This window comes from Pelobates fuscus, chromosome 3 (genome assembly GCF_036172605.1).
Source record: "Pelobates fuscus isolate aPelFus1 chromosome 3, aPelFus1.pri, whole genome shotgun sequence".
NCBI classification, from domain to species: domain Eukaryota; kingdom Metazoa; phylum Chordata; class Amphibia; order Anura; family Pelobatidae; genus Pelobates; species Pelobates fuscus.
In genome coordinates this window covers 146,190,612-146,217,564 of record NC_086319.1, presented here as the reverse complement: position 1 = coordinate 146,217,564, position 26,953 = coordinate 146,190,612, and the positions used below count along the sequence as shown (strand labels likewise).

The 26,953-nt window shown below is 39.6% G+C and overlaps 1 protein-coding gene across 1 annotated transcript in view; it reads right to left on the bottom strand.

Annotated features, from left to right (window-relative positions):
- The window catches only part of DOCK2 (dedicator of cytokinesis 2), an 816,002-nt gene that overhangs the window by 95,297 nt on the left and 693,752 nt on the right, over positions 1-26,953 (bottom strand). Inside the window, exons 33-34 of the mRNA XM_063447503.1 lie at positions 4,342-4,490; positions 538-623 (exon numbers count right to left, since the gene is read on the bottom strand). Coding sequence (XP_063303573.1) covers positions 538-623; positions 4,342-4,490 — 235 coding nt within the window. The remainder of the gene's footprint in view (positions 1-537; positions 624-4,341; positions 4,491-26,953) is intronic.

The window sequence follows — 26,953 nt, the reverse complement described above, 5'->3', positions numbered from 1 at the left end:
ATAGCTTATTAAATCGAGGCCAATCTTAGAAATATCCTGCTGTGGTAGGTGATCTTAATTACTGGTATTTTTTATATCTCCATGCATGTTCATGAATAGAAAAAGTACCAACCTTCACAAAAGTTGAGGTTTACCTAAACGTAAAGGCCAATACGAGAATAACCATATAACATAACAAGGAGAGCTACATAGAGCAGACATCGAACATCTCTATTAATATATTATTTTGCTCCTTATAATTAGTAATGTATGCAGCTCTTCCGCATCTGCGACATTTCTACAAGTAAAAATATATTGAAAGAATTTCCTGCTATATAATGACTTACTTAAAAAATGTATCTGTAAATTCAGATATTACCCTATATATTATTACCACATACTTTATGTTTTATGTATTATTTCATTGCTCTTGGCTATTTATTTATTAATATATAGTATTTTATACTGAATGCAAAACTGTCACGATAAATATTTGCCTAGCCATGGTTCTGAAAGAGTTAGTTGGTCCAAAACAAACGAAAGAGAACATGTCCTTACATTGATTCAAACAACTGCATATACTGCCAGTCACCACGCCCACCTTCAACTTCATGGTCCAATTTCAGTATAATTTCATTTTCAAACTGCAAAGTAAGACAGAATAATTGTATGTATTTACATATTGGTATCTCCATGTAATACTATAAATTTAAAATGCTTCCCAAAAATGCTATAAAAAGATAAAATGTAGAAATAAACCATCTTAGGCAAATGACCTTCACATGATGCATCCACATCCATAAAATGTCTCTGACTGAATTTATATTATTTGCAAATATCCTAATTTTGAGACATAAAAAGGTCAAAAGTTATTTAACATCTGATCCAACGAACTATTAAGCACATTTTTATTTTGTGTGCCAAAATGAACAAAATATAGAGAACACTAATTGAATGAGAACTGGAGTGTTATGAATTTAAAAATAAAGATTTTTGGCCAGCGACAAATTGTTTCCCCAAATGGTTTGAATTAGATCCCATCACTAAATGCAGCTAAAGTAGAAAATATCAGGAAAAAATAAATAAATGTACTTTCAAAAAAATAGAAAAAAATAAATTATATATATATATATATATAAGATATTATCTTATTTCAAAAATGATGTACAATATTAAATATTTATATTGCAGCAAATATTTGTAGACTGTTATAATCTCCATGACAGCCTAGTAATTTCAGAAGTAAACAAACAGAAGGTTGTTCTTCAGCGTGGTTATAAACTAATAGAACCTGTGATAATAGTAATATGGATGAGTGCTTGAATCGATGTCCTGCCACTACAGTGGCTTAATTGATTAGAAATTGTGAGGGTGTTGCAAATGCTAGGCAAGATTTCCATACAGGTCAGTATGAAGTTTCTTTTACTGAAATCCTTCCACACCACATTTTTTCCTTACAAATATTTAACCCCTTCACTGCTGAGTTTTCATCCAAATAATTATTTTTTTGAAAGCAGGAATACATTGCTTACATTGACACTTAAGACAAAACAGTAATATTGTACATAGATGCAGTATAGAGATAAAAAAAAAATGTTACAGAACAAATACATAATTAAATGAATGCATAGTTTCATTAGGGTTATATCTACTAAATATTGTTTTTTGTTTTTAATTTGGATAGTGTATCTGTTTATAAGGATACCATATAATTCCTATCTAGACATGCAAATTGTCAGAGTTGGGATGTTATTTGTGGTAGAAGAAGTATCTTCTCTTTTCCAACACACAATTATGTATGGTTTAAATGTTTATACCATTTAAACATTTAATTATTATTATTATTAATTAATTAAAGTGGCGGACTCCCCGATGGGAACAGAGATGTTCTTTTCCCCCTAGTGGGAGGGATGCTGTAATGCAGAGCAGGAGTAGCTTTTACAAGAGCTAGTGATTTAGCACTCCAAGCAGAAGGGAGACGGCTGTTGTAGCTTTCTCCCACAAACATGAGACGAGGCTCTATGCTGTGGGACATCTGCGTTTAATGGGGCCACACATAGCCTTTTATGTCAATCCCCATGCAAGGGGCACTACCATCTGGACCTGAGAGTAGACTACATATAAAATAAGACAAAATAAGATAATCCCTCCCCTGTGCCTGGGAGATAATTGAGTCATGGATTGTATTAACTCAATTATCTTCAGGCACAAAGAACATACATTTTAGAAAGTACACCCAAAACCCATGGAAATCCCAAAAAAGTTACATGCCCTGATAGCCCCGATCTGGGTGACTAACATATCCAAAAATCTCCCTGATCGGTCCAGGGGTTCGAGAGTTCCATGGAGGTCACATTTTGGCTCCTGCCCAAAATAGTTTCATGAAATCAGGCTGTGCGGTTGGTCTCTTGCAGGAATACTCAATACAGTCAAAATACCGAACTTAGGGGTTCGTGGGTAGACTCGGTCTATGTTTCTCGTTCGGGAGCTTGTTCCCAACGAACACCGCTGTTTCCATACGAAATCCAGCCGAACATATGTAGGGATGGAAATCCCAGCGGTGTTCGCGCCGTCGAGTGTATGATTATAGTTCCATGTGCTCGTGGCTGTATGTTGCTGTATGTACAAATACAAAAAGAGAAGTCCTGCGCTTAGTCCCAATACCACTGGGCCAGCAGCAACGACTACAATACACATCAGCCCCAATATATAGTAAAAACCAAAGAAAAGAAAATGTTACCTGCGCTTTCTCCTTAATCCCTATGTATATTTAGACAAATGGAGGTCATTTAGTTGCTCCAATGGCCATTGGAGGGAATGCCCGCCTGCCCGCCTGCAACACATGTTGCTGTATGTGTTCGCGGCTAAAGATGGCCGCCGCCACGTGTTCGTATACCGAACAACGACCACCCAGTCGACCGATTACAACACTTGCAGTTTTAGAAGTGTTAAGGAGGTGATAGAGGTTAATGAGTGGCACATTCCACATTCTGGTGCTTTAGTCGATCGGTAGTTTGTTTGGTAGGAGAATGAAATAGAAATAAAACAAAGGAGAATGCAATGTCCTGAACCCATAGGGGGATGAAATAAAAGGATTACAATCCAGGGACAGGGTGATCCATCACAATTAATAATTTTCAAAGTTGCTTCTTTAATAAAGAAGGGTTTATTAAAGGGTTTATTACAGCAAAGTCAACACACAGGGATACAAGAACTTGCAGAGAGATGTACCGATGATGCAAAATGGATGTAAGAAGAGTTTGTGGGATGAACATGATTCTTATAGGGAGGGTTACCAAAGAGCTAAGGGCTAATTTTACAACAGATACAAGAATTACAATTTACATAAATTCAATACGGCTGTGCATTTCTGTAGTCTCACTTCTTGGAGACTTATTAAGCAACAATTAATGTAAATGTATTGCAATATTCTCTCCTGACTGGGAGAATTTAAGTATATTGCTAATTGTTTATATTTACTCAACTGAATACTTAACTGGATAGCTGAATGTCAGCTTTACTTTAATTTATTGAGATGTTATTGTTACTGCAATAGCATGTATATCCATAGATATTAAAGGGTAATGCTTTCAAGATACCATGAGAGATTTAACATTGTCTGTTGTGCCATATCCGCATAAACTAGTATAGATAGGCACCATGTTTCAGACTCAAGATATGTAGATGATCCACCACAGTTTACTTTGAAGTTATGTTTTCTTTTTTCTTTTGTCTTATATGCTATATGTTGGCAGAAATACATCACCTTCTACAACATGATGCCATGCTAATGATACCCAAAGGTAAACTATACTATATAAAAGCATTGTTGCTTTCTGGCCATCGGTCCTTTTGGATCACAATCCATGCTTTGGTTTAAAAACCTGTTTTTAAAACAGTGCTCCATTGCTAAGGGTGCCTACAGAAATGCAGTATGAAGATCGAAACTTGATGCCTGTTTGTGTTGTTATTGAGCTAGGAATTCAGGGAGCATTGTGGAAACATGATTTCTCAGAATTACAGACCCCAAGATGGACGCATCCCAAGATGTGGCTTGAAAAAGTGATTGGTGCACAACAGTACATTTAAAAAAAAAAAAAAAAAATACAACTTTAATGTTGTTTTGTCAGCCAACAGAACCATCCCTGTTATAGACCAATTATCTTGAAATTACAGTATGGAAGATTTTAATAATTGAGTCATTTTTCAATAAAACACACACACACACACACACACACAACACAGTTTATTATATACCTTTATATATTGTTATTTTACAATTTCAGATTATTATACACCTTATACCAGTTTGAGCAAACCAAGGCAGTGTAGTCATTGCTGTGTTAGTGAGTTTTCTCTTACCTTTCTGAAGTCTCCATTGTGTTGGTATTCACACAGCATCATATCAAAGAAAATAGGGATGGTGGATTTACGTAATTCAACTTCTGGTATAAGTGTCATCTCTAGAATTGGTCCAACCATTCCAGGAATAAAACAAATTTTATTCTGGCCTAGTAAAAAAAATGTGAAGAATGCTTTTTCAGATTAACATAGTTATTAAATAAAAATGCCTGAACCTTAAAAAAAAAAAATACTTGAATAATATTCATTAGAATAAGCAATTTTTTAAAATAATTTTTTATATAGCATCTAGAGCAAATGAGCTTAGTTCAGACATTAAATGATCTGCTATATGGGTCAACGCTAGTTTTGCACACAGTGTCTTTTATCTGAAAAGGGAGTGTGTTTACATTAAAAAGCCTGCAGGTACCGGCTATAGACACCAGAACAACTACATCAAGCTGTAATGGTTCTGGTGACTATAGTGTCCCTTTAATGTGAGGTAAATTAGAGATTAGTGTAGTGTGAAAGAGACGATTTGTGGGGTAGGGTAGGGGCTGAGAGGGGAGCAGATCTTTATTTTTTTTTAGACTGCTCTCCCCTCCTGTCAATTAGTGATCTCCCCACCTGTCCCTCGGAGCTCCTCCCTCCTGTCCCTTAATGCTCTCTCCTCCCCTCCCTTAGAGATGTCCCCTCCGTCCTTAGAACTCTCCCATGCCCCCTGTCCCTTAGTGGTTTCTCCCCTTTCTTCCCTGTCCCTCAGTGTTCCACTCCTCTCCCTGTCCCTTAGTGGTATCCCCCCTCTTAGTGGTCCTCTCCACTTCCCACTCTTCCCCGTTAGTGGTCCTCTCTCCCCCACCCAACCCCATAGTGGTCCTCCCTCTCCCCCACCCTCTTAGTGGTCCTCCTGTCCCTCCCCTCTTAGTGGTCATCCCCTCCCCCTTAGTGATCCTCCCTCTCCTCCCCTCCCCTCCCCTCCCCTCCCCTCATTTAGTGGTCCTCCCTCTGACCCCTGCTCTCCCCCCTTAGCGTTAACTTTGTAGCATGGTCGGGCGCGGACTGTGGTACAGGAGAGTCTGTTTCCTGTACCTGGCCGGACTGACAGGAAGTGCTCACTGAGTGAGCACTTCCTGTTAGTCTGGCCAGCAGCCGGGTACACGAAACAGAAGCTCCTGTACAGCGGTCCGCGCCACCTGGCCATGCTCCAATGAGTGACTGTCAGGAGGGAGCGCTGTGTGCTTCCCTCCTGCTGGGTCACCCAAATCTGGCGCTCCCCGGGCTGGTGCGCCCTAGGTGACTGCCTAAGTTGCCTATAGGACGCGCCGGCCCTGATTGGATCAGGCTGCCCACATCTCCTTGCACAAAGCAGTTTATAAGTGATGTTATTTTTCTAACTCAGCTATGTCATAACAACTTACATCAAAAGCACATTGAGTATGTATAGTATGCTAGAAAGAGTATGTCCAGCTGGTATTTCAGTGCTCAGTAGCTCCTCATTTTTTCATACCAAATGACATGTAAAAAGAACTGAAGTTTCCACAGAATTTCCTTCCACAGCAGCAAAAAAAAGGCCTGCAAAAATTGTGTAAAGTCCCCACATAATATTTCACAGCTTAAAGCATTGAGAATTAGCTCTGTGTCCTAGATGATAGCCACCCTGTTCAAGCTGTTCTATGTGCTACATTTTCAGAGTTAGTAATTCTAATGCAAAAGTCATGAATATTTGGATCAAAATTCTCTACACGTGTCCAAAAATGTTAATGGATTTCTTACAGTTTTGCATGTAAATGGCATTTATCTTTCACATTGCATCTAAATAGTAGTATTATTTTTGTGAGTAAATGACTTGGAGATGGGAAATCACATATGCACGGACATAAAAAGGCACGCAAAATGTGAAACCTGTGTTTTGTAGAATAGGATGAAAATATCTGACCCAGAATTCACTTGTATTTTGTGGCAGCGAATCAACAGATAAAAATAACCTTTATCAGATTTTTCATTAAAAGCAACCTATTCAGTCTCAGTTCACGATGAAAGCTTATACCGTATGCCAGTCACAAAGGCAATAAGTTCAGAAAAGTGCTGTCTATAGATTCCTAGAGGTCACCCTAAATCACTGAGGGAAAGGTCCTTGATCAAAATCCCATACTTAATAGAGTAAAGAATACTACATTTCTGTAAATGATCACTGTGTACTTTTTATGCTAGGTTTTTTGGCCAGGGACCTTAACCAACAAATTTAGGGTTACCACAAAAAAAAAGACAGACAGCACTTTTAAGATTGACTTAATGCTTCTGTGACTGGTGAATGGTATACTTTTTCCTTGTAATCTGATACTCAATAGCTTGCCTTAATGCAGATTAAAATAAAGGTAATTTTGTATTGCTTTTATTCTCTCTAACCCAAATCTTCCCCATTTCCTTGCTAGGGATCAGCAAATTAATGTCTAAGTAATTTTGCTTTACATAGCTTTTTATGGTGTTCTGTAGTCAATTAGCAAATGAACAACATGAATGGACCTATCATTATACTTATCTCATACAAACATGGCTACTATCAACTTGGACAGCGACTGCAATTTCGATCATGTCAACTTATTTTGCCCAAAGCATATTACATAGTTACATAGGTGAAAAGAGACTTGCGTCCATCAAGTGCCACCTTCCTCACATGTTTTTGCTGTTGATCCAAAACATGGCAAAAAAACCTAGTCTGAAGCGCTTGCAATTTCGCAACAAACTAGGAAAAAATACCTTTTTGACCCCAAAATAGCAGTCAGATGTCTCCTTGGATCGAGCAACTTACCCCACTAATTAGAAATTATATCCCTGTATGTTATGTTTTTGCACATATTTATCCAATTGCAGTTTAACCCCTTAAGGACCAAACTTCTGGAATAAAAGGGAATCATGACATGTCACACATGTCATGTGTCCTTAAGGGGTTACACATCTGTATGGACTCTGATAAAACCGCCTTCAGGCAGAGAATTCCATATCCTTATTGCTCTTACTGTAAAAAACAAAATTTTTCTTTGCCTTAGATGACATCTCCTTTCTTCCAGCCTAAATGCATGACCTTGTGTCCTATGTATAGCCCTGTTTATTAATAGATTTCCAGATAATGGTTTGTTCTGACCCGAATATATTTGTATAATGTTATTATTTCCCCTCTGAGGCGCCGTTTGCCAAACTAAAGAGATTTCATTTTTTTTAACCTTTCTTCGTAACTAAAATGCTCCATTCCTTTGATCAATTTTGTGGCTCGTCTCTGCACTTTTTCTAGTGCCATGATATCCTTCTTTAAAACAGGTGCCCCAAATTGCACAGCATATTTAAGGTGTGGTCTTACCAACAACTTATAAAGAGGCAAAATTATATTTTCATCTCGAGAATGTATGCCCCTATTTATACATGACAAAACCTTACTGGCCTTAGCAACAGAAGATTGACATAGCATATTGCTGCCTAATTTGTTGTCTATAACAATCCCCATATCCTTCTCGTGTGTGGTTATCCTCAATTCACTACCATTTAGGGTGTAAGTTGCTTGTGCATAACTTTGCATTTCTCTACATTAAATTTAATCTGTCAGTCCCCCAATCTATCCAGATCCCTCTGCAGCAAAGGAATATCCTGCTCACATTTTATTACTTTACAAAGATTTGTGTCACCTGCAAACACTGAAACACGGCTTTCATTGCCTATTTCAACATCATTTATAAATATGTTAAATAGAAGTGGTCCCAAAACAGAACCCTGAGAGACACCACTTATCACTTTTGTCCAGCCTGAAAATATACCATTAATGACAACTCGTTGTACTCTATCCTTAAGACAATATTCTACCCAAGAACAAAAATATTAATCTACACCAATTTATTTTAGTTTGAAGACTAACCTGTTGTGAGGAACCATATCAAATTCCCTGGCAAAACCCAAGTAGATCACATCCACTGCAGCACCCTGATCTATACTTCTACTTACTTCTTTGTAGATTGCAATTAGGTTAGTTTGACATGACCTATGTTTCATAAAATCATGTTGACTATTGCTAATAACAAAGTTCTTCCCAATGAATTCCTGAAAATTATCCCTTAATAGCCCTTTAAATATATTCCCAGTCATAGAAGTTAAGCTCACAGGTCTATAATTTCCAGGCAAGGATTTTGAACCCTTCTTAAATATAGGAACGACATCTGCCTTCCTCCAATCCTCCGGTACAATACCTGAAACAAAATAATCTTGAAAAATGAAATGCAGAGGTTCACCTATTTCTCCACTTAGCTCCTTAAGTACTCGTGGGTGAATACCGTCATGCCCTGGAGCTTTATTTACATTAATTTTCTTTAACTGCTGTAGCACCTTGTCTCGAGTCATCCAATCACAAGTTATCTGCAAGTTTTTTGCAGCAATCATTTGCATATCTCTTGCCATAGGATCCTCATTAATATATATTGAAGAAAATTATTTATTTACAATTTCTGCCTTTTCCTGGTCTTCATTAGCTAACAGACCCATCTCTGTTTCCAGTGTACCTACACTTTCATTTTTTTTTTTTTTTTTTTTAGAATTTATGTACTTGAAAAAATTTTGGGGTAAAAAAAAACAGTAAATGGAGCTCACAGACCTATAACAGCAAAAATGAGCTGCAGTGGTTATGTTGCTTTAAATGGTTTTTAAGAAAGAAATGGAAGTTGAGGTGTAAAAACAAAAAAGAGTAAGATGTTAAATAAAGAATTCAAGAGCTGTGCTGTAAATCAAACACAGTAGAATAAAATACCTCCTAAATATACATATCAAAATAAAGGTCACACTGTCATTAGCTTTGGCTACATTTCTTAGATCCGTGAGAGCAATTTTCCAGGAGAATAAGATTGTAATTGCACTGAAAACCTTACAGCTGAACTCGTGTCTTATTAACCTCTAAGTTCACAACTTCAGTTTGGTTAATTTGCACTGGACACAAACAATGTTTGCATTTTTGCTATTTATCTATTTCATTTATTGCACATACACTTATTATATATAGTTCTGTATATGACAAAAAAGGGATTTAATTTGATGTGGCATATGCATTTTATACATTCTTACAAAAATAATGCAAACAACAAAAAAAAACAGTTTTAGCAATAATAATGTGTACATTAGTACAGGGCTTGACAAACCCTAAGCCAATTTCGTAGAGATGGCTGGCTGGGGGTGAATGAAGGCGGTCGCTGGGATAAAATCTAAGTAACCAGCTGGGGGTGAATGGAGATGACCAGCTGAGGAATGGAAGCAAGTGGGGAGGGAGCAGAGCAAGAAGAGCAGAAGGCTTACAGCAGCCACACTGGACTCCAGGTAAAGGATCCACTGCAGCTCTCCCAAAGGTAGGGACTTAAATTTAAGAAAAAATTAATATTACAATTTGTGAGTGTATGAGAAAATGTGTTTGTATGTCAGGATCAGTGTGTGTGTACCTGTCAGTGAGTGTATCTGTATTAAGTGACTCCCCTCCCCAGGATTGCATGGGAAAGGTGTTTTTACCACGCCATGCTAGTTTTGCCATGGCTGACCCCGCCTCCATGGCTGGGATTATCAATATGTACAATCTCAGCCAAGCCAATTTTTTCAATAGAAAAGCATTGGGAGGCTATTGTGCATGTGCCAATCAATATCTTATCATATTATCATATAGATGCATTGAATCACTGCATCTCTATGGGGAGCATTCAGGTTCTACATACAGAGCATGAAGAGGCTGAAAATAGGTGCTACACTAAACTAGGACTTACATCTAGTGGCCACCTGAGTGACTGTCACTAGAGGTGTTACTAGGCAGCATTGTAAATACTGTCTTCTCTTTTTAACTGGATATTGGACTCTCTTTTAGACAGGCCGCAGACTTTGAAGATTGGCAATATGATTTTTTTCTACTTTGACCTTGAGTACTAGTATTCCACATGGATGTATGCTTAGTTCTCTCCTCTATTCTCTGTATACCCTGATTGTGTTTCTGGTCATGATTCCAATGTAATAATCAAGCTTGCCGATGATACCAATGTGATTGGCCTTATTATTAATGAAGATGAAAGGGCCTACATGAACGTGATTAAGTCCGCCCCGGGTGCCACACACTATGGGGGTGCCATGACCAGGGCGGCCTTAGGAATTGTGAGTTGTGCGGCCGCACAGGGTGCCCATATAGCTGGGGTGCCGGGGGCGGCCACACAGTTCACACACGCAGGGGCCGCAGAACTTGAAAACCGACTGCATCTAAGAAAAAGGGGGGGGGCTAATCGGCAGTGGGGGCGGAGCCAATCCAGCAGCGGGAGAGGAGATAAACATGGCCTTTATCCGCTACTGTTACTTCTGCACATCGAGGGCAAGCAGGAATGAGTCCCTGCTTCCCCAACTTACAGACTCCAGGAGCTTTAATGGATCCACTCCTGTCCATACTGTCTGTAAGTAAGAGAGAGAGTGTGTGTGTGTGTGTGTGTGTGCATGATTGTCTGCCTGTGTGTGTGTGTGCGATTGTCTACCCGTGACTCTGTGTGAGTGTCTGCCTGTGACTGTGTATGTGACAGTGTGCCTGTCATTTTATGTGTGACTGTCTGTAACTGTTTGTGTGACTGTCTGCCTATAACTGTGTGTGTGACTGTGCGCGAGTGACTATGTGCCTGGGACTGGACTCTGAAGACTGTTGCTAATATTGTTGTGTAAAAAATTAATTCTATTGTAAGGGCTGAGCAGGGGCTTTAGAGGGAGAGGCAGGATTTTGTGGGTAGAGAGGTGCAGGAGTTTTATGAAAGGGGGTGCAGGACATGCAGGAGAGGGGTTTTGAATTTTTTTTGCAATTTCTAAAAATGAAAACATTAAACATTAAAAATATTGTGTGTACTTTTTACATTTTAAAGTGTGTGTGTGGGGGGAGGAAAGGTACAAATGCTCTAGGTATGCCCCTGCTTGGAGCGGTGTGCTAATAACAATGTAGCTCTTAATATTCAAATATCTAGCAAACTCATTGTGGATTTTTGAAGCACTAAGAGAAGATACACACACCCTATTTATATTAATGGAGAGGAGGTTGAACACTAATTTTACGTTTTTGGGAGTGCATATCTCAGATGACCTGCCTTGGACCACTAACTCCATTACTGTAGTCAGCAGTGTCTCTTCTTTTTAAGAAGACTGAACAAAAAAAAACAGTTTTTCACCAGAGATGACCAACTTTTACTGCTGTATAATGAAAAGTATTCTGACAAATTGTATTTTATCATGGTACAGTAATGTTCAGCTCTTGACAGGAAGGCTCTTCAAAACTGCTTAATACATTATTGGTGTTCAGCTCCCATCAATTTTAAGAACTTCACCGTAAACACTGTGCCCAGAGAGTAAGATGAATCATTAAGGATACATTTAATTGTAATCATGGATTATTTAATATTCTTCCTTCAGAGAATCATTATAAGAATTTGTATTGTCGAACCTGTAGGCTTGGGAAGAATTTTGTTCCTTTTGCGGTAATGTCTTTGAATTCTGTGCGTAGCCGAGAGCTTTTAAGAATACAATTGTACTAAGGTTTTATGTATTGATCAGATTGCTTTTTTGCATTGAGGTAAAATAGGTTTTCACAAGTTTTTTTATTACTGGTATAATAATTTGCACTTTTATGGACAGCTGTTTTGTTGTTAATGCAACTCATCAGTCTGCTGATGAGTTGCATTAACAAAAAAAAGCTGTCCATGAGTGGTTCACTGGCTTTGTATCTCTTCCTGAGTACTGTTTCAAGGCTGTTGTATACAGCAAACACAAATTTCAAGGAATCCATGTTCAAATTGGAATAATAATGCAAAAAATGTGATTCTTTGTTGAACTAATTTGCATATGCCCACTTAGAATCATTTGCAGTAGTAACATCATTGCAAATTTGAGATTTCTGTCGGAAAAGCAAGTCTTACGGCTTGACTGGTATGCTGAACTGTGTTTAACAATGTATTGATTATCCACTTACTTCAGGTGAAAGGGGTTTCAGATTGATATACAGGGAGTGCAGAATTATTAGGCAAGTTGTATTTTTGAGGATTAATTTTATTATTGAACAACAACCATGTTCTCAATGAACCCAAAAAACTCATTAATATCAAAGCTGAATATTTTTGGAAGTAGTTTTTAGTTTGTTTTTAGTTTTAGCTATTTTAGGGGGATATCTGTGTGTGCAGGTGACTATTACTGTGCATAATTATTAGGCAACTTAACAAAAAACAAATATATACCCATTTCAATTATTTATTTTTACCAGTGAAACCAATATAACATCTCAACGTTCACAAATATACATTTCTGACATTCAAAAACATAACAAAAACAAATCAGTGACCAATATAGCCACCTTTCTTTGCAAGGACACTCAAAAGCCTGCCATCCATGGATTCTGTCAGTGTTTTGATCTGTTCACCATCAACATTGCGTGCAGCAGCAACCACAGCCTCCCAGACACTGTTCAGAGAGGTGTACTGTTTTCCCTCCTTGTAAATCTCACATTTGATGATGGACCACAGGTTCTCAATGGGGTTCAGATCAGGTGAACAAGGAGGCCATGTCATTAGATTTTATACCCTTTCTTGCCAGCCACGCTGTGGAGTACTTGGACGCGTGTGATAAAGCATTGTCCTGCATGAAAATCATGTTTTCTTGAAGGATGCAGACTTCTTCCTGTACCACTGCTTGAAGAAGGTGTCTTCCAGAAACTGGCAGTAGGACTGGGAGTTGAGCTTGACTCCATCCTCAACCCGAAAAGGCCCCACAAGCTCATCTTTGATGATACCAGCCCAAACCAGTACTCCACCTCCACCTTGCTGGCGTCTGAGTCGGACTGGAGCTCTCTGCCCTTTACCAATCCATCCATCTTGCCCGTCAAGACTCACTCTCATTTCATCAGTCCATAAAACCTTAGAAAAATCAGTCTTGAGATATTTCTTGGCCCAGTCTTGACGTTTCAGCTTGTGTGTCTTGTTCAGTGGTGGTCGTCTTTCAGCCTTTCTTACCTTGGCCATGTCTCTGAGTATTGCACACCTTGTGCTTTTGGGCACTCCAGTGATGTTGCAGCTCTGAAATATGGCCAAACTGGTGGCAAGTGGCATCTTGGCAGCTGCACGCTTGACTTTTCTCAGTTCATGGGCAGTTATTTTGCGCCTTGGTTTCTCCACACGCTTCTTGCGACCCTGTTGACTATTTTGAATGAAACGCTTGATTGTTCGATGATCACGCTTCAGAAGCTTTGCAATTTTAAGAGAGATGCATCCCTCTGCAAGATATCTCACTATTTTTGACTTTTCTGAGCCTGTCAAGTCCTTCTTTTGACCCATTTTGCCAAAGGAAAGGAAGTTGCCTAATAATTATGCACACCTGATATAGGGTGTTGATGTCATTAGACCACACCCCTTCTCATTACAGAGATGAACATCACCTAATATGCTTAATTGGTAGTAGGCTTTCGAGCCTATACTGCTTGGAGTAAGACAACATGCCTAAAGAGGATGATGTGGTCAAAATACTCATTTGCCTAATAATTCTGCACTCCCTGTGTATATATATATATATATATACACCCTGTTCCAAATTATTATGCAAATGATATTTTTCTCATTTACCTAAATAATTGATTTAAATAACAGTCAGCATAATTATCATGTTATCAACTATTAAGAGTACAATTCAAATTTTATTAAACAAACCTCCTAATGATAACAGTATTTTTTTACCACATACTTTGCAGAGGTCATCTTTACACCTTTGGGGACCCCAAAGGGGCCGACCAGCTCTCTTCCCATCATTCCGGCCCAAAACATGACTCCACCACCGCCTTGCTGATGTCGCAGCCTTGTTGGAACAGGGTGGCCGTCCACCAACCATCCACTACTCCATCCATCTGGACCATCCAGGGTTGCATGGCACTCATCAGTGAACAGGACTGTTTGAAAATTAGTCTTCATGTATTTTTATGCCCAATGCAGCTGCTTCTGCTTGTGAGCATTGGTTAGTGGTGCCCGAATAGAAGGTTTATGCACAGTTGCAAGACTCTGGAGGACTCTACATCTTGATGTCCGTGGGACTCCAGAGGCACCAGCAGCTTCAAATATCTGTTTGCTGCTATGTAATGGTATTTTAGCAGCTGCTCTCTTGATTTGATGCATGGATCTGGCAGAAATCTTCCTCAATGTGCCTTTATCTGCACGAACCGGTCTGTGCTCTGAATCAGCCACAAATCTCTTAATAGTGCGATGATCACGCTTAAGTTTTCGTGAAATATCTAATGTTTTCATACCTCGTCCAAGGCATTGAACTATTTCACTCTTTTCGGCAGCAGAGAGATCCTTTTTCTTCCCCATATTGCATGAAAATGGTGCTCTGCTTAATAATGTGGAACACCCGCCTTTAGTAGTTTTTCCTTAAATTGTGCTCACCTGGCAATCTAATTATCACAGGTATCCGAGATTGTTTTCAGTGATCAAAAGAGCCCTGAGACACAATGCCATCCATGAGTTAAACTGAAAAACTAAATATTTAATCATTGTGACACTTAAATAGAATTTGCGTAATAATTTGGAACAGGGTGTGTATATATATATATATATATATATATATATATATATATACATATATATATATATATATATATAATTTAATTGTACATGTATTTTGATATTACTATATCAAAAATCTCTAGGTAGGTGTCACGGCCGCACTTAGCTGTAGGTCCCCCACCGCGTTTCCGCCCACAGCTGCAGCAGTCTTCTCTAGGTACACGCTGAGGACTCCAGCATGCCCAGTGATGTATGCAGTCAACCGGCCTCCCTGCAAACACAGATGTGGAACCGCGGCTCTCCACAACATGCCGCAACCCACGGGAAGCCCCAATTGAAACCATGTGTAATTCCACTTTCACTAGGCGCGGCCTTTCAAAGGGACAGCACACGTGACATTGTTTAACCCCTTAAGGACCAAACTTCTGGAATAAAAGGGAATCATGACATGTCACACATGGCATGTGTCCTTAAGGGGTTAAAGGACTAATCACTTTTTAACTAATAGAATGTGAGAGGTGGATACCTCTCCCCTATATAATCTCAGTCTACCTCTACCTCATTGCTTAGTTATAATGTGCTTACTGTGGTGTTAACTTCAGTGTGCCTAAATTGCCTTGTTTGATTTATCTGCTATCTGATCCTCCACCTGTTAAATCGTCTCTGAACCTATGCCATCTTATCTGACCCCTGTCTTTCCTTCGACTACGACTTTGATTTTCCCTATGATACTTTGTCTTGGCTGATTCCTGCCTCCTGTACTCCCCCTGTCAAATACGTACAGACGTAGAAAGGTTGGTGTCAAAGTAACATCCACATGAATGCCAGGACCCAATGTTTCCCAGTAGGAAACTGCTCAGAGCATAACACTGCCTCCATCGGCCTGCATTCTTCCCATAGTGCATCCTGCTACAATCTCTATGCATGGTTAATGGCGTGCACACACCCAGCCATAAACCTGATCTAATGGAAACTGTAATTCATCAGGTCAAACCTACTTCTATTGCACTGTGATCCAGTTTTGATGCTCATGTAACCATTGAAGGTGCTTTCAGCAATTGACAGGGGTGATCATGGACTCTCACAGGTCTGCAGCTACGCAGCAAAGTGAAATGCACTGTGTGTTCTGACACCTTTCTATCATGATCAGAATTATGTTTTTTGGCAAATTAAGCTACAGTAGCTCTTCTATATCAGACCAGATGGGCTAACCTTCGCTCCCCACGTGCTTCAATGAGCCTTGCTCATGCATGACCCTGATGCCTGTTCGCTGTTTGATATGTACTAACCACAGCATGCCATGAACTACCATCAAGATGCTCTTATCCAGTAGTCTAGTCCTCACTATTTTGCCCTTGTCAAAGTCATCTTTTCACTTGCCCATTTTTCCTGCTTCCAACGCATGAAATTCAAGAACTGACTGTTCACTTGCAACCTAATATATCACATCCCATGACAGGAGCCATTTTAACAATATAATCAATGTAATTCCCTCCACTGTCACAGGTTTTAATGTTGTTTATGAGCATATTTTATAGAGCACTTATACTATTATACCACTATACAACATGCTAGTATTACAAATACATAGCACACATCATTAAGATTAGTGGCATACTTAGTGGATTAGTGTATACTTTTTAATTCAGGGGTTCTCGGTTTGTATTACTCACAACAGGTTATTTGTTTGTAGCCTGACCACAGTCTGTAGTCTGAATCTGTTATAAATACCATCTTTGTGAAATGTATGACCTACAGATTTTGTTAAATAGAAAGCCAGACAATAACATTGTCCTTTTTTAACTTAAACTAATTGCAAATTAATTATTTTTTAGTACACCCACTGCAATCAACAAAGTTTTGCATGTTAAGCACTATCTTTTGCCAAAGAGTTAATGAGAAACTAGCTTTTGTCCTGTTTATTGTGTTTATTGTGTTTCTGTTTGTTTAAATATGTACTATGCAATTGTCCCAACCTCATAGAATTTGTATTAGATACAAGTTATGATTTATAAAGTAAATCTGAAATAAACATGATTCATCAAAATAATAATTCACTAAATCAAACATAAATATCAAGATATATTTTCATTTTTTATTACTTTGCATGATCTGGTGTAATTTAGTTATTGTGTTAATTTTGCTTTTCTACACCAAAGATTTAACTTACATGGCTTTGTGCACCAAAGTTAACACTGCAATGATTCGTGCAGTGATGGAACAAGGAACTGTCATTTCTAGAGGAATGAAAGTTCCTCTTTAAGATGCTTAATGCATTTGAATTACAAATTTACAGATGATGTTTCTAGAGGAAGATTCAAATGCCAATGAAAACAACATCAAATCAAATATCACTAAAAAACATTAACCACTTTCAATACAAATTATGAGATGTTCTTCAAAGAAAAACCTTATCATAATTATTATATCTGTATTTCAGTCAATGTCAACAATTGACATTTAAAATTTTACATGGAAAGACTAAGAGCATGTCCTTCATATATTACCCTATAAATCTATTCTCATACCCACTGCTGCAAGAAAGCTCAGTGTGGTCATATAACTTACTCCTTCCATGGCTATTAGAATGCAACCAATTAACTGCTGTAGCGGTTATGGTGTTATCTGTCAAAATGTTTTGTTAGAATGTTAGAATAGTTCAACACCTTAGCTGGGTTCACTAGGTGCACATGGCTCACCTTGTCTTCTACTGCCAAATAAGCCTGTTGTCTTCATTAAGCTAAGCAGGTCTGGTCCAGGATAACACTCAATGGCAGTGAGTACTCACCTGACATGCTCAGTCAATGAGAGCGGCCCTTTATGGCCCTGCTTAGCTCAGTGGAGCTAACTGATTTCTCCTGCAATTTGATTCTTGAAGCAGGCTGTGACACATATGTGTTATAAAATGGTTTTACAAATTGCTCTGGGAGGGTGCCATGGCACTCCTGGCACCATATCCACTATAGCATAACCACTATTGTAGTGGTTATTGTGCTAAGTCAATTTTTTTATATTTCAAATACAAAAGTTGTCATGTAGTGTGGGAGGCAGAATGGGGACAGGCATTTACATTTCTCTACAGAAATGCAGAGGGTCAGATTGGTTGGAGACATGGCTGAGAAATATTTTTCGACTACTGGTCAGAGGGGAAGGTAAGTATGTATTTTGGTTCTGTCACCTCAAACTTGCATATCTCCTATTGTGTCCTTTTCATTTACTCTTTCAGAATCTGTTCTTATTTTCTTTTTCTCTGATCTATTTCTCTTAAAATATAAGTTAAATTAAGGACTTTGTATTTTTCTTACACTTGTCAATCTTGACAAAAGGTGGAACTTAAGCTTTACTATCTTAAAAAAGGAAGCAGAGCCAGGTGCAACAGCTCCGTCTTAGCATAAAGTTGCAGTAGACTCGATTTTGAAAGAACATCCATCTCAAGCTCCAGATTGTCAGAGAGTGGCAACAGAGAAGAAAGGTAGGTGGAGAGATTATATAAGCACTGCACACTGTTCCAGGTCTGTAACTAGACCTCTACTGAGGCAGTGTCCATGGGCTAAGTGGATACTGCGGAGGGAGAAATCCAGGCCAAAGACAAAAGAGTAGAACTGACGAACCTTTCCTCAACGTCAATTCATAACTTACGCATATGAGTCATTGTCTAATAGAGGATTGGATCTAGGTGAGCCACAGAATAATACCTACAGATATTTGAAAGTGCAAGGGACCATTCAGTTTTAAACAGTACATTATATTGCAATCAAGGCTGCTTGTTTCTACACATAAACTGTATGCTTGTAGAATATAGTAATATAGAAAACAACTTTAGAGAAAAAATGTGGGCACAGAGTTAAATGGACACTATAGTCACCAGTACAACTACAGTTTTTCTATGGGATTGTGATTGGCGGAGAGAATCACTTCTCATGATGTCAGCCAAACAGGCAGATCGGGGCAGAGCCAGCAGCAGACTGTAGTAAAGGTAAGATTTTTACTATTTATTGGGTGCCTGGGGGCAAGGGGGGCTGGATGGTGTTTTTAACATTATAGGGTCAGGAATGCATGTTTGGGTTCCTGACCATATATTATACCTTTAAAAAGATATAACAAATGTGGAAAAAGATTAATTCCACAAACCAGCTAACAGACACAAAGCCACTTCATTTCCACCTCTCCCTGAAACTGTAAGATACTCAGGGGCGTATTAGCCGCGAGGCAAACAAGGCATTTGCCTTGGGCGGCATTTTCCAGGGGGCGGCAAAAAAAGCCGCCCCCAAACGCCCAGGGCAAATGCATTGTTAGCCTTGTGGCTAACTGACAAGCCCTCTGGGCGGGCGATCTGCTGGGCGGCGGCTGGCGAGGGAGCACTTCCTCTGAGCTGTCTGCTCAGCTCCCTCGCGCGCCGCACAGTGAGGCTGGGAGCCGGAATATGACGTCATATTCCGGCTCCGCCTCCCAGCCTCACTGTGCGGTGCGCGAGGGAGCTGAGCAGACAGCTCAGAGGAAGTGCTCCCTCGCAAGCCGCCGCCCAGCGCCGCCCAGCAGCCACTGGACCACCAGGGAGAGAGGGAACCCCCCCCCCCAAGCATTCCCAAAGGTAAGGGGGGGGGGAATTAAATAATAAAAAAAAGCTCAGTATCTTTTCTCCACTGTTTTCCCACTTCTATATAACATTTTTATAAAAACATCAAAATGAGAGGAAAGCGAAAGGAGAGGAAGAGAGCAATAAACATATGTTAAAGGTATAGTCCTTAGTTACTAAATTGAATTAATTTCTGCCCATGGGATATATTTTATCACCTATACCCTATTTGTTACCTTTTTATCTTACAACCTAATATCAAAGTAGACACTTTCTTCCATTAGTAATTAAATACCCTTAAAATCACATATTACCATATATATAAGTTTACCTCTGTGAAATAAAAAATAAAAATCTGAAAATGTGCATACTCCTTAATTCTAGATTAAGTCGCTTGCCGCTCGTGTCATTTTCCTTTATCCCTGTACTCTTTACTATTTAATGATCTTACAACCTTATATTCAAAATATCAACTTCCTTTTATTTAATCTTTGATTATTGTGGCTAAGTGCCCCCAAAATCATATAATACTCTTTATCGTGTAATTCCTTTACTTTCTAAAATATTGCTATATTTATTTACCTCTGTGATCATTCTTTACAGAATTTACTATTATCCCTCTAGTGGAAAATATAATATAGTAGAGAAAATAAATTAATGAATAGTAAAAAAATAAATAAAAAATTAAAGGTAATAAAAACAATACCACATTTTCTTATATAATCACTTCACTCCCTCCTCTCCCCTCTTTCCTCCGCCCTATCTATAATTCTTTTTTTGTAAATATGATTTTTATTTTTCTTCAATGCAAGAGAAAACATTGAGACTCGCAGGTACTTTCTTTAGCAGAGATATAATTAAAGCACAAGAAAAACATAACAAGTTAGGCTTGGCAATCGAACATACGTTTGGGCGCGCAGGTCCCTTTAGTAATTTGTAGTTTGCATTGAGAGCATATTACCTAGTGAAATGTGCTGGTTTACGTGCCGCCCAAGCAGGGGTGTATTAGCCACGCGGCAAACAAGGCATTTGCCTTGGGCGGCATTTTCCAGGGGGCGGCAAGAGGAAGTGCTCCCTCGCCAGCCGCCGCCCAGCGCCGCCCAGCAGCCACTGGACCACCAGGGAGAGAGGGAACCCCCCCCCCCCCCCCCCCCAGCATTCTCAAAGGTAAGGAGGCTGGAGGGGGGGTTAAATAAAAAAAAAAAAGTGAGTGTGTGTGTGTGTGTTTGTGTGTGTGTATGTCTGTTAGTGTGTGTGTATGTCTGTTAGTGTCTGTGTATGTCTGTTAGTGTGAGTGTGTGTATCTGCTAGTGAGTGTGTCTGTTAGTGTGTGTGTGTCTGTTAGTGTGAGTGTGTGTGTGTATCTGCTAGTGAGTGTGTGTGTGTTTCTGTTAGCTAGTGTATGCGTATCTGTCAGTGAATGTGTGTGTGTATTTAGAAGGCGGGGCGGGGGAAGGGTTGGGTGGGGGTGGCGCGGGCGGGAGGGGGGCGCCTGAGTTTTGTCAGCACAAAACCAGGATACACCACTGAAGATACTGACTAAAGCTTGGAAGGTACTCCACCTGATTTAGTCTATATTTGTTACCATGTTAATATTTATTTACTATACCAATGTTACTATTTATAGCTGCAGTTTACCACTGTCATAATATGTATATGCAGCTTTCCATTGTTATTTTCAATGAACATATTTTACCAATATTACATGTATATATAATTAGAATCAAGCAGTAAAAAGTAGTGACCAGCGCAGAAGTATAAAACAATGTACAAATGTAAAACAGTGGTCCCAAAACTCCCTCTTCCCAACGTATATAATAGTGAGTATATATAAATATATATGTTTATACCTAATATTAACAGAATACACGGCTTGTATCTGAAAGGTAAAAAAAAAAAATACACTCTCATTGGGTACTAAAGTAATGTTCAGTGTTTGGAACAGATACACTCTTTAGGTCATCAACTCACATTTTAACGAGCCTGTTAAGAAACTGGTTATACAGCTTTGTATATAGAGTAGATCCCATCCAGGAGTATCAGGTCCTCACAATAGAGATAGATGAAGGGCACCAGCTCTTTAAAACACACACGCACTAACACACACTCACATTAACACACTCACTTTTTTTTTTTTTTAATTCAACCACCCCAGCCTCCTTACCTTTGGGAATGCTGGGGGAGGGGGGTTTCCCTGGGGTCCAGTGGCTGCTGGGCTGCTGGGCGGGCAGCGCTGGCGAGGGAGCACTGTTTAGTGAGCTCTCTGCTCAGCTCCCTCGCACGCCGCATAGTGATGCCAGGAGCTGGAATATGATGTCATATTCCGGCTCCCGGCATCACTCTGTGGCGCGCGAGAGAGCTGAGCAGAGAGCTCAGGGGAAAGTGCTCGCCCGACCGACCGGATTTGTAGTTAGCCGCAAGGCTAACAAGACATTTGCCCTGGGCATTTGGGTGCGGCTTTTTTGCCGCCCCCTGGAAAATGCCTTGTTTGACTCGCGGCTAATACGTCCCTGCCTCCAGTGACAGCCACTCAGAAGGCCACTAGAGGTGCTTCCTGTTTCAGTGCTGCACACAATCACAATACTTATAGATTAAAACACAATGCATTGTAAGCAGAGCACAACTATGCACATACATACATTTACATATGTGCAGTTGTCAAATACGATTATGTTGTTCTAGATGTTTGTAGGCCTGCAATACATTATGCTTTCTTCATCTGCATCAGTTAAATATATATAGGGCTAATTACTTGGGGGTTAATACTTGAAGCGAGGATACTTGCAATCCCTTGTCATTTTTTTAGTTAGGAGGTAGAACCACCATTATTATTACCCTCTACCATAGGCCACATGGGTAGATACCCGAGATAAATAAAAAATGGAAATCGGTGCTTTAGAATCTACAATTCCACAAGTGTATAACATAATAGTGTATGTATGCATTAACTAAAAAAATGCTAATTTAGTTACTAAAATATAAAATACGCATTGGAGTATACAAATGTATGATTCTAAATAATGCATCAAATCAATTAAAGGAACATGAAAATAAATTAATGAATCTAATGCTAAAATAAATAAGTTAAAACATCTTATTTATTTTCTAATTCAAATGTAAAAAAAGTTTGCATCTCAACACTTTCTGATTCAGAGAACCAAGAGACTCATTTGGTTGCTTGAAAACAATTCCATGCCATTCCATATTCCAGACTAGAACAATTACATGATTTTTTTATTATTCTAAAAGGCTGGTCACACATTTCATTACATTTTTCACAAATCCCTCAGATTATTTTCTTGTAGTATATTCCCTGTAGAAAAGGTTGTAAGGTAATTTTACCTCTGAACTGGTGTTTTTGTAGGAATTGTAATAGCTTTGACTAAAATGGAATAAGTAATCCACTAAAGTTTTTTTTTCATGACAGTCACATACCTATTTAAGTCAGTTATTGTTATAATTGTGTCATTAGTTTCTTTAGCAATACCTGTGCAGCAAGTTACTATGGGTTTTGGATCCAAGCCTTTAAGTGATAGAGGAGATGACTAGAGGCTGATGTACAATACCCTTGTCAGCTTTCTGCAGGCATTTTATTTTATGTTTTCAGTTGAACATGGCAGAAAAAATGCCAAAGTGATATTAAAATAGTTTAAAAGAGTTATAAAATTTGAAATAGAAATGTTGAGAGCAAATAACAGCATATTTTTAAACTGTATTGTGTTTTGATATCTGACTGAAGGTAGGTATAGTAAGGCTGAGAGGGGTATTACCGGACATTAGAGTGGCCAGGCTTAACGCTTAACAGAATTGTAGTAAATAAGCCCAGGTCAGGGAGACAGAAAGAAATATAATAGAGTAGACAAGCGAAGAGTCAAGAAAAACAAAATGGAGAATGGTCACACTACTAGCAATGGTCAAAAAGCCAAAATCGATACTAAATAATACAGCAATCTTCACCCCCTCTTAAGGATGGAGCCAATTGTACAAGTTGTGATCAAAACAAACCGTAAACAAAACCTGGAATATGCGCTATGTGTGGTTGAACCATATTTCACCTCTTTCATATTAAGTGCACTCACACTTATTATATATAATTTTGTGCAGGAGAAACAGGGCTTTTTATTTCATATCAAATATTTTATAGATGAAACATAATTGAATATGAATTAAATCCAACAAAGTATGAGAAATTAAGAAATGTTATTTTTCAAGTTCTGCATGACATTTTAACTATGGATGTCATAATACTGTTGGCTTTTACGGAAATAAAATACATGCCCCTATTCAACCACCAAATGATTTTACTATTTTTATGGATGTTCACAAATTCATCCGAAAGCCCCTACTCTATCACCAAATTATTTTACTATTTTTGTAGATGTTCACAAATTCATCCAAACACTCACTTTTCCATTTGTTTAAGAAAAGTGGAAATCAATGTAACTATACCAATGACAATGGACAGTTATGATAATTTGGACAGTTATGACTTGGAAGGAATACGAATTCTAGAATCCCTCCAAGATAGAAATAATGAGGAGAATATATCCAATCAAATCATCCACTCGAAGTTTAGACCGACATCCTCTTTTTATCCTAGTCATGAGCAAGGAGAATATATATATATATATATATATATATATAGTTTTATTTTTTTTATAATATATAAATATATATATATATATATATATATATAAAAATAAATATATTACGTATGTGTGTGTGTATATATAAATATATATACAAACGTAGTATATAAATATATATATATATATATATATATATATACACACACACACACACACACTTTTATTTCCCATATATGTATAATATATTATAAAATTCTTTCATTACTTTATAATATATTATACATATATAATATATGCATAATATATTTATTTAATTATTTTAATATATATTTTTTTAATTTTAGGTGTCAGGGGGGCTGCCTGACAGCTCAGACAGTCCACCTGCAGGCATTGCGGCCATGTGATCATCGTGATGACATGGCCCTGGAGGCCCAGAGAGACAGGGCTGCTGCAGGGGGACTTCTGGGGTCTCGGCCAGTCACCCTGGACCAGGATTGCTGCGGATCGCCGGCCCTAACTTGAGGAGAGAGATGCAGCTGAGCGTGAGTGAGCACTTCCTGTCAATCCGCCGGCGGTCGGGTACAGGAAACTGAAGTTCCTGTACCGTGGTCCGCACTGATCGGCCACGCTACATAGGTAGGAGGCACAACAGGGAGGGAGGACCACTAACGAGGGGAGGGCCATAAGGGGGAGGGAGGACCACCAAGGCAGAGAGGGAGGACTGGAGAAGATCACTAAGGGTTTGGGGAGAGGGGGGGGGGGGAGAGAGGGGGAGAGGAAGGACCACTAAGGGGGTAGGAGGTGAAGGAGAGGGAGGTGTTCTGGGAGAGGGAGGACCCCTAAGGGTGAGGGAGAGGACCACTAAGGGGTGAGATGGGACTGGATATGACCACTAGAGGGCCAGTACAAGGGGGTCCACTAAGAGGTTGGGGAGAGGGAGGACCACTAAGAGGGGGGAGAGGGAGGACCACTAAAGGGGTGGGGGAGAGGGAGGACCACTAAGGGGTTGGGGGAGAGGTCCACTAAGAGAGGGGGAGAGGGAGGACCACTAAGGGGGGGAGAGGGAGGACCACTAAGGGTCTAAAGGTTGGGGGGGAGTGAGAGGACAACTAAGGGGGAGGGGGGAGTGAGAGGACCACTAAGGGGGAAGAGGAAGGAGTGAGAGGACCAATACGCGGTGAGAGGGGGAGTGAGAGTACCACTAAGGGGGGAGAGCACTATAATTTTTTCTTAAAGACCTGCTCCCCTCTCAGCCCCTATCCTACCCCACAATCCCTCTCTTTTACACTACACACATACACAATGCATCCTTACACATACACAGAAACACACAATGTATCCCTACACACACAGAAACATACAATGCATCCCTACTCACTCACAGACACACCGCAACACACAATGCATCCCTTACGCATGCACACACACACACACACACACACACTGCTCCTCTTACACCCACATAAACAAAATGCACCTCTTACACACACCGAATGCACCCCTCACAGACACACACTGCATTAAATTACATACAGAGAAACACACCTTGCATCCCCTACATCCCTTACACAAATTGGTATCCCTATACACTACTTTCCATAAGAACACACACACATTACATCCTCTACAATGACACATAACACATCCCCTACGTACATACACTCCAGTCCCTGTGAGTGAACTCATGGGCAGGCCTTGTAGGCATACTCACGGTCAGGCCCTGGGGGCCCAGACCTTGAGCTGTGTAAGGGGCCCCAAAACTTGAGCTGCTTCCTGTTCATTAATTGTTATGAGCACTGTTACAGTCTCCAGCAAGGATCTTCTCCACCAGACCTGTGGAGCCAGACTGCAGCCTGAGCCCATCATTATCCTCTAGTCCTCATCTGGTGGTAGTAGGCAATCCAATATATTATTAGTGGCACTAATATCTAAATTACCTCACATTAAAGGGCCACTATAGTCACCAGAACCACTACAGCTTAATGTAGTAGTTCTGGAGTCTATAACCTGTGCCTGCAGGTTTTTTAATGTAAAGACACTGCCTTTTCAGATAAAAGACACTTTGCGCAGAACTGGCATTGCCATATGGCAGATCATGTGGGTGGGGCATTGTGATGTCACATGGTGGGCAGAACATATGGGGGGCGGCAATTTTTTGTTGGCCTAGGGCAGCAATAATCCTTGCACCAGCACTGCCTCAGGTCAGGCCAAAATGAGCGTCAGGTCTTGAAAGCCCCCAGTCGTGCCAGAAAAATTAGACAAGGAGTCGCCAGAGCTTACTCTACAGGTCAGAAATCAAAATCAATATCCGCGTTTAATTTTGCTAAATATCTCAGTTATTTGCCCAATTTCTCCAAACGAGCCAGAGCTCCCTCAGCCAGCGTCCTGCTAGCTTAGCAGCCTGGCCCCACTCCCTAACTATCACTAATTTTTACTGATCCTACAACAAGCAATATTGTAGCTTTTGTTAGACATGTGCAATTTGTTTTATTCCGAATGTACATTCAGATGAATTGCGTGCAATTCGGACATTCGGATGCGTACGAATGTCTGAAGTTCGAATTGCCGAATTTCTGAAGTTCCGAACCAAATTTCCAAAGTGCTTCGGATTTCTGAAAAGTGGCAAAAAAAGTGGTTAGGGTTAGGGCTTAGGGTTTAGGGTTAGAGGCAAAACAAGTGGTTAGGGTTAGGGGTTAGGGTTTCGAATTTCCGAAGTTCCGAAGTGGCGAACCGATTGCCATTGGCCCGAATTGCCGAAGCAGACTAATTTTTTTACTTACCGAATTTCCGAACCAAACCAAATTTTTTGCCCATGCACATCCCTACCTATTATCAGCACATTCAGCTATGCATGCTTTGTAAACAAAACTGAAAATATGTTTCAGCAGGGCCCTCAT